Here is a 15,708-nt window from a genome sequence, read left to right as displayed (position 1 = left end):
TTTGGTGAAGGGAATAAATTTCTTGCATCAATATATTAATAACTTAGAATTGTTGGATGAAATGGACAGTACAGTTCACATTTTGGTGTTGCCAGTCCGATGATATAATTTTGTTTGTAGCATCGAATTCACCAAATGCATCAAGACAATTAACAAAACAGAACCTTGAAACCTTCGTCATTGAAGTCTTGTTTCCCCACCAGACCTAGCGAGCAGCCACGACAGAACATCGTTTCTGACAATCTCAACATTTTCATCGGTCTCTCCGAACAGCAAGGAATGCATCATCCCGTCGTAAACCTTGATGGTCTTATCGAGGGTCCTGGCTTCGCGGTACAACTCCCTACTCACATCGGGGTCGGTGACAGCATCGGCGCTGCCGTGCAAGACAATGAAAGGAAGGTTGACATCAGAGAGCCTCTGATTGAGGAAGTCGGTAACCCTTAAAAGTTCGACGACGGTGCCCAACCTCGGCTTTCCGCGATACCTCAAAGGGTTCATGTTGGCGATGAGTTTCTTGCGGGGAACCTTGACGGACTTGAAGAGGAGATCGGGGGTGGGGACGATGGGGAGAGTGGGGAAGAATCTGGCGAGGAAGGTGAGGATCTGGGGAATGGGCCATCTGGGTCTGACGCTGTCGGAGATTTTGCACATGGGGGCGACTAAAACGGCGCCGTTGAAGGGTTCCGGGGAGAGGAAGTGGATGAGGAGGCAGATGGCGGCGCCCATGGACTCGCCGAAGAGAAAAGAGGGGAGGTGTTGGAATTGGGGGTTTTGTTGTTTGATAGAGTTGAAGAAGGACAGGCAATCGTCTGCGACGAGGTTTACGGAGGGGACGAAGGCTTTGAGGCCTTCGGAGTGGCCGTGGCCTTGGAGGTCAACGGCGAAGCAGGCGAACCCCGATTGGGCGAGGAAGATGGGGGTCGCTTGGAAGGTCCAGGAGATGTCGTTGCCGTAGCCGTGGACCATGAAGACGACGGCGCGTGGGGTGATGGTGGGGTTTGGAAGCCATGACCTTGTGAAGAGCTTGAGGCCACGCGCCGTCCTGAATTCCGATTTTGTGCCTCTGATTCCTTTGTGGTTGTAGTAGTCTTGTTCTGGGGTGAATCCCCAGTAATGAGGGTAGGATTGCACAAGCTTTTCCTCTTCTTCTTCCATTCTTCTCACCCAATCATCACTCAACTCCTTTCCATAACTTATTCATCTATCAACTTTATTGCTTCTTGCACCTCCACGATTATTAACTCTACCTGTACACTGACTAAGGATATAAGGTCTCAACAATGTATATACTTGTATGATAAACATATACTTGTGCTGCTTCAATACATTTTTAATTATATAATCTAAAATACAAATCTATATTTTAAATTCTATAATTCGAAATTTATAACATTCATATTTTTTAATTCCAGATTACATAATCCGAAAAACACAATCTAAATCTATAATTTCAATAAGGTACAATTGGAATTTTAAAAAAGCATGGAGGGCAGGAAGAAATTGCCGAACAAAGTGTAGTTTTTGGGGCTTTCTTTCTGTACCTTTATTTTTTCTTTCTACACCCCAACTTTTAATGTGATGCCACATATGTCCTTCTTAATATATAGAAAATATATAATTAATTAGGCAAGCAATAGTTACTGTTTATCAAATGTATTTACTACGAAAGTTGCTATGTTTACGGGCAAACCCAAGTCACTTTCAAGAGTAACTCCAATGGCGTTTTCTCTCTTCTTCCACTTCTACTTTCTTTTTCTTTTAACAATGTTTTCATGCGTTTCTTCATTCATCTTCGTTTGAAACATAGACATACTATTCACTTAATTCTTCTTCACTTATACGTTTTTTTATTGTCGGATTTGATATTTATTTTTTTATATTTTGTATGTACCAAACTTTTTGAAATGTAGATAATGAATCAATTTATTGGATTTTAAAATCTTTAGAATGAATAGTTTAGTTAGTCACTGGACTTCAAAATTTTATTAAGAAAAATATCGAATTTTGAAATCTTATTTACGGAAACAATAAATTTCAAAATCTAGTTAAGTAACTCACTAAATTTAAAAATGCATTAAATTTTAAAATTTGGTTTAAAAGTTTACCAGATTTGAAAATTTACTTTATGAATTTTTTATATTTTAAAATTCGGTTAGAGAGTTCACGTGATTTCAAAATCTGATTTACGAACTCATCAAATTTTGTAATCTGATTTAGGAACTCATCAGATTCTAAATTTCGATTTAGAAACTCAACAAATTTTGTAATTCGGTTTAAAAACTCATCTAACATTGAAATTCGATTTAGAAACTTATCGAATTTCAAAATCCATTTAAGGATACTACCAAATTTCAAAAGGAGGTTAAGTATTTTCTTGGGTTTGATAGTGTTTGTAATTTTTTTTAATTTATTTTTGTTTAATATTTTTATTTTTATTTTTAATTTTTTTTTGTTTATTTTGTTTTATGAATTTGTTTATCTCTAGTTATTATTATTGAACAAAGTAAGGTATTCTATATTGATGTCATGTTGTAAGTGGTTAGAATATTCGTATCTAAGATGAAATATTGTCCTTTAAATTTTATGGAATCACAAGTAAATTCAATTTCATGTTAGATTTTTTTCTTTTATAAATGAAATGTGGGAGAGATATTACACAAATAACTTTACAACTGATTAGCTTTTTTTTTCACAAGGGATGAGTTAATTTAGAGAGTTCATTGGATTGCTTTAGATCTTTATTTTATTGTTGTTATTATAAGATCTAATAAAATTACAAATAAAATTATTCCCTCGACTCTACGCGTCACAATTGCATATAAAATTTAAATAAGTCATCAACCACAAAAAAAAACATTACTAACTTGATTTTTCCATAATGCATATGTAACATGATCAACATAACTTGTCAACAAAAAAAGTGTCATGTGGACCTCCAAGATATATCGAACCACTTCATCTTATTGATGAACAACATTTTCATAATGCTCAATAACATTTTCATACTGCTCAATAACATTTTCCTACCACTCATCAACATATGACCAATTAATACTGTAACTTCTCCAACTTCACCACCACGACTCCTTATACGAGCATATGTCTAAGGTTTCTTTCTAGCTTCACCATGTGTTAAACTTTTAGCCCAGTATGTATTAATGTTCTTTCCATTTCTATAACAAACAAATTCAAACAAACATCAAAACTAATACATCTAACAAATAACTAAATTTAAAGAAAAAAATAAACAAAAATAGAACATACAAAATAAAGAAAATTAAAAAAAAAACTAACAAAACCATAAGTCATTAAAAATAAATTAATCACAACCGAATTTTGAAATTCAATAACTTTTTGAACGAAAAATCATAAACATTCCCTACACCAAATTTAAAAAGTTGGTACCTTACTTAACCTGGTCTCAAAATCTAGTTCTTTGTCTAATACGTTTTCTAAACTTGAAACTTAAGTATATATCGAACTTTCATTCCCAAATCAGTTCCAGATTTCGACAAACAGTTAAAATATCACGTAAATTTTTCAAAATTTTATCGAAATAAATAATACAAAAATTATATAAAAATGAATTTATCGGATGTTAAGGTTATCGTGAAAGAGGTTGGAGCGGGTGAGATGAGCTGAATGAGAGAGTGAAAGAAGTAAATGAAAGTGAAAGAGGGAAAGAATGTATGTGTTATGGGATGGAGGAAGGGGGAAAGGGTGAAAAATGAGAGAAAAATTAGGAATATGTGTTCTTTTCTACCGCATGATAGAGTGAGTACTGTGAGAAAGTAAATATAAGAGAGAGAAAATAAAATTTAAGCCTTTTAGCCAAGTCAAAGGTCAAAGAGTACTCACAAGTTTTGTAGAAAAAAATAGGGGTGCAAGAAGAAAACATGGAGATGCAGAAGATTCCCATCAATCTTTTCTTTCATAGTCTTGCAATAATAGACATGGAATGTATTGTGTTGATTTTTGTTTTCAAACTATTTTTTAAAATTTGTTTTATCACTAAATTGAATAATATATCTATATTTTAAATTTTTATTAAAATCATATAAAACATCATTTCAAACTCTACGTGGAATCTTTTTTATATGAAAAAAATGTTATACCATATATTATAACAACACATTTGCATATTATTTTGGTGAAAATAATATTTTACATAATTTATACAAAATACTCAAATGAATAAATATATAATTTATTTTAAAGACAAAATACAATTTTTTTAAATAATCTTGGAACGGAAAAACACATTTAATAAAAAAAAATTGTCAACGAACTTGCAGAATCATGCCTACCTATACCTATAACATTTCTGATTATAGATAAGCTTTTTTATAACACTTGTAGAAGATAAAAATGAAATAAAATTATTTTCTTCGTAACATAAATAAATTTAAAAGAAAACTAATATGCAAAAAATTCGAAAGATTTGTTGCTTTTTTTTAACATAAACTAATTTTAGTTTATAAAAAAACTTATTTTTTTTTTGTCTTTTCTTTTTCTTAGAAATAATTGTAAAAAAGTTCATAAAAATTTATCTCGAAAAGTTTAGAGTAAGGTAATGTTGACATGTAAGGGTGGTGTAAAGATAGGTACATATATAAATTATTTGTATTCTATTTTCACCACTAAACTCATTCTTTAATAATAATCCCCTTCCCCAAATGCTCGAAATAGTAATACCTAAATACACTGGGAAGAAAATCAAATAGTCAAAAAATCTGTATAATATAAATCTTTGATAGTGATTTGGGAAAAAAAAATAAATTTCATTTAAAATGATATTTTAGATCTTTTTTCCTACGTATGTGGCACTGAAAATGGTTAATGTTGGGAAAAAAGTGACGGATAAAAAGTTAGTTAGGAATAGAAGACACAGAAAACAATGATGAAGGTTGAAGAAAAAAAAAATGCAGAAAAAATTGCAGATAACGCTTCAGAGTCTAATTTCACAACCAAAGAGATCAACTTGTAATAGTTGGAGTCTATATTCTTTTCTGTTTGTCCCAAGTTGAAAATATTTGTTTAATTTTTTTGTTTACATTAGTTTTTAAGAATTTTTTTTTACTTTTTAAAAATATTTTTTTATGTAAGAGCAAATATATATTTATTTATTATTTAAATTTAAGAAAATATCGAAGTATTATAAGTATTTTATATTTTATTATACGAGTTAGTATATATATATATATATATATATATATATATATATATATATATCATAATAAATATTTTGGGTGTGGAATCAAGATTCGACTTTCGTAGTAATTGTTGTTTTGTAAGCAGTTTTTTCTTTTGTGTTTTAAAACTTGGAAAATGTATTTTAATATTAAAGTTAGTTTAATATTTGATGTGATAGTTAAGGCATATAACTTAACTTTTTATTTCAAACTTTTATTTATAGATTTTGTAATAAATTTTTGATTAACGTTGATCTAGTTATGACTCTGTTGTTGTTCATATTGATCAATATATTTTAAAGTTGATCGATTTTTGTGGTAATCATCAAAACTCAATGACTTGCTCTTCAAGTCAGTGCTTGATTATTCAAGCTGGTGCATAATTGACAGTCATGTTTAATGGTCAACCAGATTGTTTAGTGGTATATTTGGTAGTCAACCGAGTTGTCTAGTAAGTGACTAGGCCGGTTGGTTTAATCTCTAAGTTGAGAGTCAACTTTCCAAGCTAGTGTATTATCATTTAGTTTCTCTAATACTAGTTTGCTCTCCAAATTAAGAATTAGTTATCTAAGTTGGTACATAACCGGCCAGTCTATTTGATGACTGATGAGATTTATTAACATGACCAATCAAACTAGGGTGTTACTCCCTCCACCCCCACACGTCTCTTCCTCCACCTCCCCAATTTTCTAAAATGCCAATTATATCCTTCTAAAATGACAATTATATCCTCAAAAGTTAAAATTTTTTATTTTTATTATTTTAATATTTTAATTTATTTAAAACTTCTGATTTACTTCCCTCTGCACCTCTTCCTCTCTTCCATTTTCGTTTACCTTTCTCTCTTCCGTTAAGCTTCTTCTCCACCTATAACAAATTCATATTTTAACAAATTCATATTTTAACAAAATTATTACGTTTAAAAACTAACCATATATAACATTTAAAATTATAAATTTAAATATAAATTACTGTAAATAAAATAAACAAATAAAATAAAAACGAAACGTAAAAGGAACACTGTCTCTGGACGGATGACATCCTTCAACGGATGTCAACATCCGTTGAAGGCAAAACGGATGTCGACATCCGTTTTGCCTTAAACGGATGTCGACATCCGTTTTGCCTTAAACGGATGTTGACATCCGTTGAAGGATGTCATCCGTCCATAGGCAGTGTTCCTTTTACGTTTCGTTTTTATTTTACTACGTTTTGCGGCTCATGCAAGGATTATAGGCTTGGATATTAAAAGGATTATTGGAAGTATGGGAAGGATTTAGGGTTTAGGATTATTGGAAGGATTATGACTACGTACCTGGAGAGGAACCACGACAAGGACACTACACCATAAACGCACTGCACCACGTACTGCACCGAGAACAAGAAGAAGATTGTTTGATAATTCTTTTCACGATCACCAAGCTTTGTAGAAAAATATTTTACTCATACAAGAAACTACGTAGGTTATCAGTGAAATATGTTATAAATGAATAAAATTAAAAAACAACAATTTTAAAAATAAAATTTTACTGAGGGGCAAAATAGTAAAGGAAAGGTGGAGGAAGGGGCAAAATAGTAAAGGGGAGGTGGAGGAAGAGATGTGTGGGGGTGGAGGGAGCAACACCCATCAAACTATTTAGTGGTCACTTGAATAAGTTAATTTACTTCGGTATCTAATTATAATTAATTGTCTGAATTTTGTGACTAACCATATGATTATGAATAAAATAAATAATTACTCTTGAGTGTCATGATTTTTGTAATAAATAATATCATATTTTATAAATAATATCACTCTGGAGAGAATTTAATTAAAAAGAAATGTCCTGAGCAAAAATGGAGTGGGTGCCCAGACCCGGAAAACGCGGTCAACGTCGCTTTTTAGAATTGCTCATTTTATGCATCAAATTTAATATTGGACTCACCCATTAAAGTACCTATTCTCTATTTCTTAAAACATAATTAAAGATAATATAATATGAAATATTATCGAATTATGCAAACAACTAATTGTCATTAAAGAATTTGTTAACTTTTAATAAAGTTTTCACTCAAAAATGAAAAAATTAAAAAAATTAGAAAAATTGAAACAGAAACTACTCGGACCAACAACATGTTGGTTCTAAATAGATGTACTGTTACATTTATAAGGTTAATGTTCAACAAAAGAGAAGAGAGTTAAAATAAATTGGACATCTATTTGGATATTTCAACAATAATGTAGAAATGTTGGTATGTTTAATGGAATACTTCATATGGTGGAATGTGCAAGTCTACAATATATTTCAGCCGATGACTTCATCTTCAACTTTAAATATTGATCAGGGAAGGTGATGGGTGAAAATGGAAGACAGTTAAATGATAAGATAGATATTAAACAAACATGTGGTATTATACGAGTGGTTATTATTAGTTCTGCCAAAATAAACTATCTTTATCAATAAATAAAAAATCTTTCTTTTAAATATATGATTTTTTTAATCATTATTCCAAAAGTCGAATTATCACATTTAACTAATTTTACTAATTATTTAAACTCATATTTATCTAAAAACAGTATATTTTATTATTTAGTTTTTGCCCAAATATTTCTTTCCTGATAAACCTTAATTATCTTATCCGCACCCAACATCCACATTCCCATAAATCCATTACTTTTCAACTTTCGCTCAATGTTGTTTTTTCCTTTTCCTTTCTTAGTTCTTAGGTTTACATATGAACTCTTCCAAGTTCCATTACTGGACTTATGTTGGAAGAAAGCTGTGGAATCTTATAAAACTTTCACGCCATAGTCGTGTTTTAAAACATCGTAACTATGTTACTTTTGTTTCCACCAATGATTCTGGTCCCTAACAACTACATTTGTACACTAAATTTTTTGAAGTATAAATCTTACATACAGTCAGCTGCAACAGAATTGTGAATGAAAATTGTATGACTATTCTTTTTTGACTTTGGAGTTGATAAAAGGAAGTGTTATGGTGTGTTTGGAAGTGTAATTCAAATTTGTAATGAATTAGTTGGAGGTTATCTAGTTTTCCATTATGTGGTCAATGGAGATCCCGAGGCACAGTTTTTGATCCTCATGTGCAAAATGCGTCATTTCGTGTGTCAGATTGGTGTGACAACCACTCAAACGTTTTCATCTTACTTTTCAAACAGTATCATAATAGTGCTTAAGAACTACTACCAAAGCTTCTTCATTTTATATGTATCTCTATGGCACCACACTATATACTTTTTTTCCTTAGGCTGACTCATATACCATCCTTTTCAAATATCATTTTTAATTAATTACCTTCTACACATGCATACACACGTGTGTTTCAAATGGATACCATCCTTAGGCCTTAGAGTCACTTTTTTGGGAACTCGAAAACGAACGGTTAGGCATTAAAAATAATAAAACCACTTTATTTAGCTGCATAACCGTGCTTATTTGTAAGAACCACTGCATCTGCCACGTATTACCTGAATCTGAGTTCGGCAATCAGTGCTTTTATATTCATCAAACTTCGTATAATATAAGTGAAGTGATGAAAAACAGACACAGAAAAAAAGTAGACGAAAGAGAAAGTAAGTGTATATATAAATATATAACATTACAAAATTTGCTTAACACTTATCATTCTCCATTACAAGTTCTTTGATTTTGATTAGTCACAACCCAGACAATGAATTATAATCTGGATAGGGGATTATTAAATACTTGGTAAATCACAAGTTTGGATTTAAATCATTAATATAATATGTGATCAAATTTGGACGATTATTAAATATATCAAATAGTCAATTACTAATAATCTAATTTGTTTGATGACCATTCGGATTTAATCACATGTCATGTGAGTGATTTGTCGACAGTTTTTTAATAATTAGTCATCCAAATTATAATCAACTATTCAGATTGTAATAGACCGAATCATCATATAATATAAAATTTAAAATTTTAATAAATTAAAATTAACTTATATATGTTAAAAATTAATAATAACCATATATTATTTGTACATGTGATATACTACTATTAGTCAATAGTATGGCGCAAAACTTTATTAATGAAAATGGATAATTAATTAAAAACCAGGAAATTCAAAAAATTGTGGATAAATAAGTAATGATTGCAAAATTTACAAAAACGTAAAAGTAAAAGAACAGTACTATATATAGTTAAGAGTATATGTTATGCGTGGCCATGTATTGGGTCCATCTACACTCATGTATTGGGTCCATGTTATTTCAATTTTTAATCATCAAACTCATCATATTACTTACTAATTTTTATATATTTTTCTCTCATTTTCTTTCATTTCTCTAATTCAAATAATTTCATTTTCGCTTTTCTTTCTCCTAAAATCCACTCAAATTTACTCTCTCAAATCCATATACAAACTGAAAGTTAAATATTAAATATGTTGTTAATAGTTGTATTTTTACTTTTTAGTGTTTAATTATTATGTTTTATGCTGTAGTGTCTTACAAAATTGTTAACTGTATAGTTTAGTTTCTATGTTCTTTCTCCGTACATTCGGTTGTTTTGAGTTTTATTAAATGATAACGTGGTAAGCCACATGCATGCATGTTTTATAATAACCGCGTGATTTGCTATTGAATAAAGTATAATCTATGTTATTTTTAAAACATTTTAATATGTAATTAGTAATGGTAAGTCGAATTTAATGTTGTTAATTAAATTTGGTTGGTTAAAAAAAGGAAGTTAGAGGTTTCGGGAGTTTAGGATAGATGTGGTGAGATGGGTGTGAAAGAGAAAGTTGTGTGATAAGGATAGAAATGATAGGTGATCGGACACTGCTCAAAAGACGTTAGGGTTGTGTGTAAAGTCCAACATCACACTCAGCAATGGTACTAAAAAGTGTTGCCATGCTACAACACAGCAAGAGCAATGCACAATAGTTTTACCTACAAAAATTCTGAAAATTAAATACTTCAGCTTTGTGCTATATCCACAACTCCTACCTATGCCTATAGCATTTTTTTGCTTATGTTTTACACACACCATGCATTTCCATATATATAGTTTTTTAGGGGATATGTTGGTTGGGATGAAAGTGGAAAAAGTTGTAAGAAAATCAGTGATTTTGTTGGAGAAAAGAGTGAAGAAAGAAGACCAAAGAAACTCTTAATCCACGATAAACTTTTTCACGTAAAAAGGAAAAACAAGAGCATCCAAGTACGGTGAAACCGCACCACCATCAATTATACAATCTTCATTGTTAAAAACAATAACTTTTTAATTTATTATTAATAAGAAAAAAATTGTAAGATATTCATCTTTGTTTATTTACCCCAAACAATGCTTATTTTTCTCCTTTTTTTTCTATTAATTTGTTTTCTTTTTAACTTTTCTCCCTTTTACAAGACGAAGCATTTGATTAAAAAAAAATAGAAAGAAGAAAAATGTGTGTACGATAATGGATTGTTGTCATCTGGGAACATAATTAAAAAAAGTAGATAAAATATACGATTTCTATACATAACTTTTCGTTAAAAAAAAAATAATTTCTTTATTTCCCTTTTCATCCTACAAAACACGTGATGCTTTTCGAGAGCCAAATAATTAGTCAATATACGTTAAGTTCATCAAGTACTTTCTATTAACATAATTTAAAGGTAAAAACATAATGTAGACAAAAGAAAATTAAAGCACTGACAAAATTCTTCAAAGTATAATACAAGAAGGACTATTATATAATTTTTTAAATATTCATTTTAATGTAGAAAATAAAGACAAAACTGGTAGATGAGAAGAAAACTCTGTTTTTGAACATTAAGTACAATCTTTCTTCTCTTTTGGCGCCTTTATATATTTTTTATTTCACTTCCTCTGTGGATTTGATCCCAACCCTATATCTCGTTAGAAAGTGCAGCTTACCTGATAAATGAATAGAGTCATTAAATAAAATAGAGAATTTGAAAATTTATGAAAAGGGAAAATAAATACATTAAAGTGCTGAGAAAGTGTATATGACTAGGTGGTATACGAATATACGTGTCAGGTTTTGGGTGAAATTAAATGGGCAGAAAACAATTTTTTTTGGAAATATTTAAAAATGATGCAATAACAATAATAATGGTTCCTGAGTGGTGCTGAATCGACGAAGGTATAAAATAATATTAAAATGTGGATTTACTATAGGAATAGTTGGATATGTATTGGGCAATCGATAAATGGTTATGTGTGGGAAATTCTTTGTTGTCTTTTTATGGTAGGTTTGGCTAATGTTGATATAACTCATTTCATCAGTATACCTAAAAGACATAATTTGCCCACTTAGCTCAGGATTGAGGTAAGAATCAATACCACTATACGTAACATTATTCTTAATGTCTCACATTAGATAAACCTACCAAACTACCTTTGCTTTTCTTCCATTTTCAGCACTAATTAAGCCTCACGTTGCTTCATTTTTTTTTCCAACAATTTATATAATAAGATTCTCCATATATTTTTAAAGTGGATGGGAAATGTGGTGGTCTTATATATACCAAGTTATAGATTTTATTTAAGTTTCTTTTCTTTCATGTCCTAGGTCAAATTCTTCTTGATTTTTTTTCCTTTATACACATGATCGGAAGATCGACATTACTTTTATCATTTTTTTATTAGTATAAATCTTTTATAAATCTTATCTTATATGGATTTCTTAATTTTTTATGTGAATGTTTGATATGTATAGAGTTGCTTTCATTTTTATTGTTGAATATTTTTTGCTGGGGAGATTAATTATTTTTAGTGTATGAGTTATTCATATAAAAAATATATCATCATTTCTAACAATAAAATTTTAAGATTTAATAGTTGTAAGTCTTATTTTTCTTATATACCACTCAACTTTTTTATCATATTAAATGTAGAATTTTCGTATTAAAATTTATAAGACTTACAACCTTCAAAACCCGATTTTAACATATAATCAAAGTGTGCCATCAAATTTTATCATGTCAAATAAAACTCTAGCATGAGATATTGGTAAATATGATTTAATAAGTGCAACACAACAACAAAAAATACTATGAAATTGATTAACTATTAATATAATCATGTTCTATTTTTGTCAATCATAAACTAGTCTATATAACTTGCTATATATCTATTATTCTTGTAATTCTCAACATTCTATTAAAAAACCTAAAAGTGTTACATAACATAATAAGTGTTTATGAGTTGATTACAAGTATCGCATCTCTCTTTGGTCGTTAGTTCAAGACAATCGAATTCAACATCTATAGTTGAAATTGAAAAGGCGAAGTAGAAGTGGAAAAAGGAAGAAATGAATTAATTAAAAATGATATGCATCCCATTATTGAAGTTAGTAAAGTTGGAATCCAAGTCATTGTTCAACAACCAACTCGATATTATTTCTCCCATTCCTGAGAGCACTTAGGTTTTTCCCCAAGTTCAAGAGTCACAACGCACAAGGTTCGCCACAAAAACCCAACACCTTTCTACTTTCTCATCATCACATTCTCGAAACTACCTTTTTTCTTATATATGTTTACTCACAAACCACCATTTTCGAATATATATCACTCATCACATAATTATGCATTTTACATGTGTTTATCAATCACGTAATCAATGAAGAAAATAGTGAAGAAAACTCAATTAATTTTAATACATGTTTATTCGCAAAAAAGAAAACAAAAACATTTTCTCTCGTCACAAACCAGCAAGAATATGTTCACTGGTCAAGGGTATATATTGCATGTACTGTGATCTTGTGTAGTCTTTTCAACAAGACTCAGCACAATTCACAGAATCACAGAATAAAAACGATTACTTTTTCCTTAAAATTTCAGAGTTTTCTTTTGGGTGTAATGGATAGAGTTTATGTTATTCACTTTCCTAGGTTAGAGAGTATCATAAAACCAATTTAGGAAAAAGGACTTTCAAGGTGGAAACCAATTCATACCTAATTATACCTATCTAATATTCCGACTAATTACAAATTAATACAGATAATACCAATGCTTTTAAATTTATTTAGTTTTATGTGTTTTTACCATAAAAAAGTTAATAATTTATTTTCTAAATATAACATAGGATTGATATTATCTATATTTAATTAATGAAACCAGTTAGATGTTGGTGTGAGTTATTTTTTAAATATAGTATTCGTATTGGGGTGCTGTGGATGTGGAAACGATAAAAGGTCACTTCTAAGCAGCCATATCTGCAACATACCTATTCCTTCATATAAAATATTGCGAGTGTTATTCTTGAGCAATTGCGTCATTGACTTCAACTGTGTAAAGGGATTTTCCCAGTACCACAAATTAAAAAAATAAAATAAAACTATTTTCCCACTACTATTAAATATACATTATTTTTCCAAATATCTCTCTATTTATATTTATTTATTTATTTAACATCGTTTTATATACATATACTCTTATTCATTGTCCATATTTTATTTGGGTATACAGTCAGTAAATTTTTAAAAAATAAATTATTTTTATTTTGGTGTTTTGGGAAATAATATCGAAACCATGGTAGTTAGGGAAATAATTATTTATTTTGTGGTTCATTGCAAAAAAGTCTTCTAAAGTAACGAGTAGAAAAACATATATGAGAGAGTATGTATGCACGCGTAAAAAGAGAAGAAGGTGAATTTGTACCTAAATAACAAATAAATAAAAGGTGAAATTAACAACGTTTTACATCCATATAAATATACGTATTCATGTCGGTATATATATATATATATATATATATATATATATATATATATATATATATATATATATATATATATATATTTATTTTTCAGGTGAGTACATATTAGGTAGGAGTTCTTTATGTATAAATATTTTAAGATATAACTGATTTTTTTTATAGAAAATAAATATTTTTATTAAAAAGTTTATATCTCGTTGAATTTGGTAAGATAAAGATTAAGATTGAATGCACATATTCTTTATTAGCATATATAGATTAATGCTTTGTCATCAAAACTATATTTAAGATTGCTTAAATAGGTTAACAAACTATTTTAAATAATATCAGGTGTAGATTACTTCTTATCTTTTTTCCCCTCTTTTTAAGAACTTGTTCCATTGATATATGTTGAATAAAATTTCTTCTATACGCTTTGTGTGTACATCCATTGGATGAAGAAAAATTATACCATTAAACAAACGACTAAAGATATAAATTTAAAATATTATTATTATTCTATTTTATTTTTCATATTTATTTAATTAGTTGAATAAAATTTTACATCTTTTGGACAGAAATTATTATCACTAAATAAATCTAATTAACATAGTTTTGACAAATTATCTTTTCTTACTTTGGTGTCATTTCTTTATACCAGGAAATACTAGCACTAATTTAGGCAATTATTATATAAAAAGAGAAGGACTAATTCTTATTATGGTCAAAATTCCAACCAATTAAAAATAGATTCTCATTCGCTAATATCGATCATGCTTGTCCATTCTTATTTGCTATTCTTACATCACGGAATCATTTTTGCAAGCAATTAAAGTATATAGATTTTGGAAACCATTTGATAGATTGATTAAAGAATAAAAATAAGAATAAAACTAAGAAGGAAATATGACTTGTGCTATCAGATACAAAAATGCATTATTAATAGCTATGATTTTGAAAATTTCTCCAACAACTCCTTCTTTTGCCTTTTATTCCCTTACAAGTCTTGTGGGAATTTCTTTTGTTTAAATCTTTTTATATGTTTTCAACAACATTAATTTTTTTAATATATGCTATGAAAGAAAGTATATATCGACTGGTTATTAAGTTTTCTTTTTTGCTGAAACTACAGGTGGGACTGTTTTTACTTCTACAGAAAAGTGAGACCTATTAATTCCAATATATACACGGCATACGTATCGAATATATTTGGATGGATAAGAACAAACAATCATATCATTTTTTTAACAATCAATCATATCATTTAATATATACATTATTTATATATATATATTGGTTTCCTTCTAAGCTTTATTTTAAGACAGAAGTGACAATTTTGATTAATAACCAATGGAAAGTTAAAAGGAAAGATTGAAGCATACATATCTATAAGAAAAATTTACAATGGCACATCACATATATGACAATGATTTTTATTTTAACAAGAATTCCTTCTAAAGTATAAACTACAGAAGAAACCTAATACGAAACATATATATCTTAAAAAACCACTTATACACAGTAAAATTTGTAATCACGTGCAATCTGCAAGATAAGGATATAATGTTTGTTAAATTGATGAATTTAAGGTTATGAATTTATCCATGTGAGTACATGAGATGATGATGTTGAACCACCCATGTTGTCACAATTGGTTGTTCCACTGACTCTTGTTCCATGCATGAATATGATCTAGAAACTACCCAAAATCCACGAGAGACGTCAAATAGCATCTTCATCCAACAAGAAGCAAAAAAGAGAGTGAGATAAAGATGTTGCCAGGTAGGGTGCTCTCATCCTATCATACTTTTCCAAAATTTCTACCCATGATGAGGC

At 29.3% G+C, this 15,708-nt stretch overlaps 1 protein-coding gene across 1 annotated transcript; it reads right to left on the bottom strand.

The window, feature by feature from the left end:
• LOC124833896 (alpha/beta-Hydrolases superfamily protein) lies at positions 1-1,222 on the bottom strand. Its single transcript, XM_047308464.2, has one exon. It carries the CDS (start codon positions 1,156-1,158, stop codon positions 178-180), a length of 981 nt encoding a protein of 326 aa, XP_047164420.1. The 5' UTR covers positions 1,159-1,222; the 3' UTR covers positions 1-177.
• Between the last annotated feature and the right edge of the window lie 14,486 nt (positions 1,223-15,708).

Source organism: Vigna umbellata, chromosome 1 (genome assembly GCF_029865625.1).
Source record: "Vigna umbellata cultivar VRB3 chromosome 1, Vumbellata_1.0, whole genome shotgun sequence".
NCBI lineage: Eukaryota > Viridiplantae > Streptophyta > Magnoliopsida > Fabales > Fabaceae > Vigna > Vigna umbellata.
Note: the sequence above shows the minus strand (reverse complement) of the source record. Positions and strands in the feature narration are given on the sequence as shown.

Bases quoted from the DNA above. Each gene is read 5' to 3' on its own strand.
- LOC124833896 (XM_047308464.2), bottom strand. From the start codon at position 1,158: ATGGAAGAAGAAGAGGAAAAGCTTGTGCAATCCTACCCTCATTACTGG.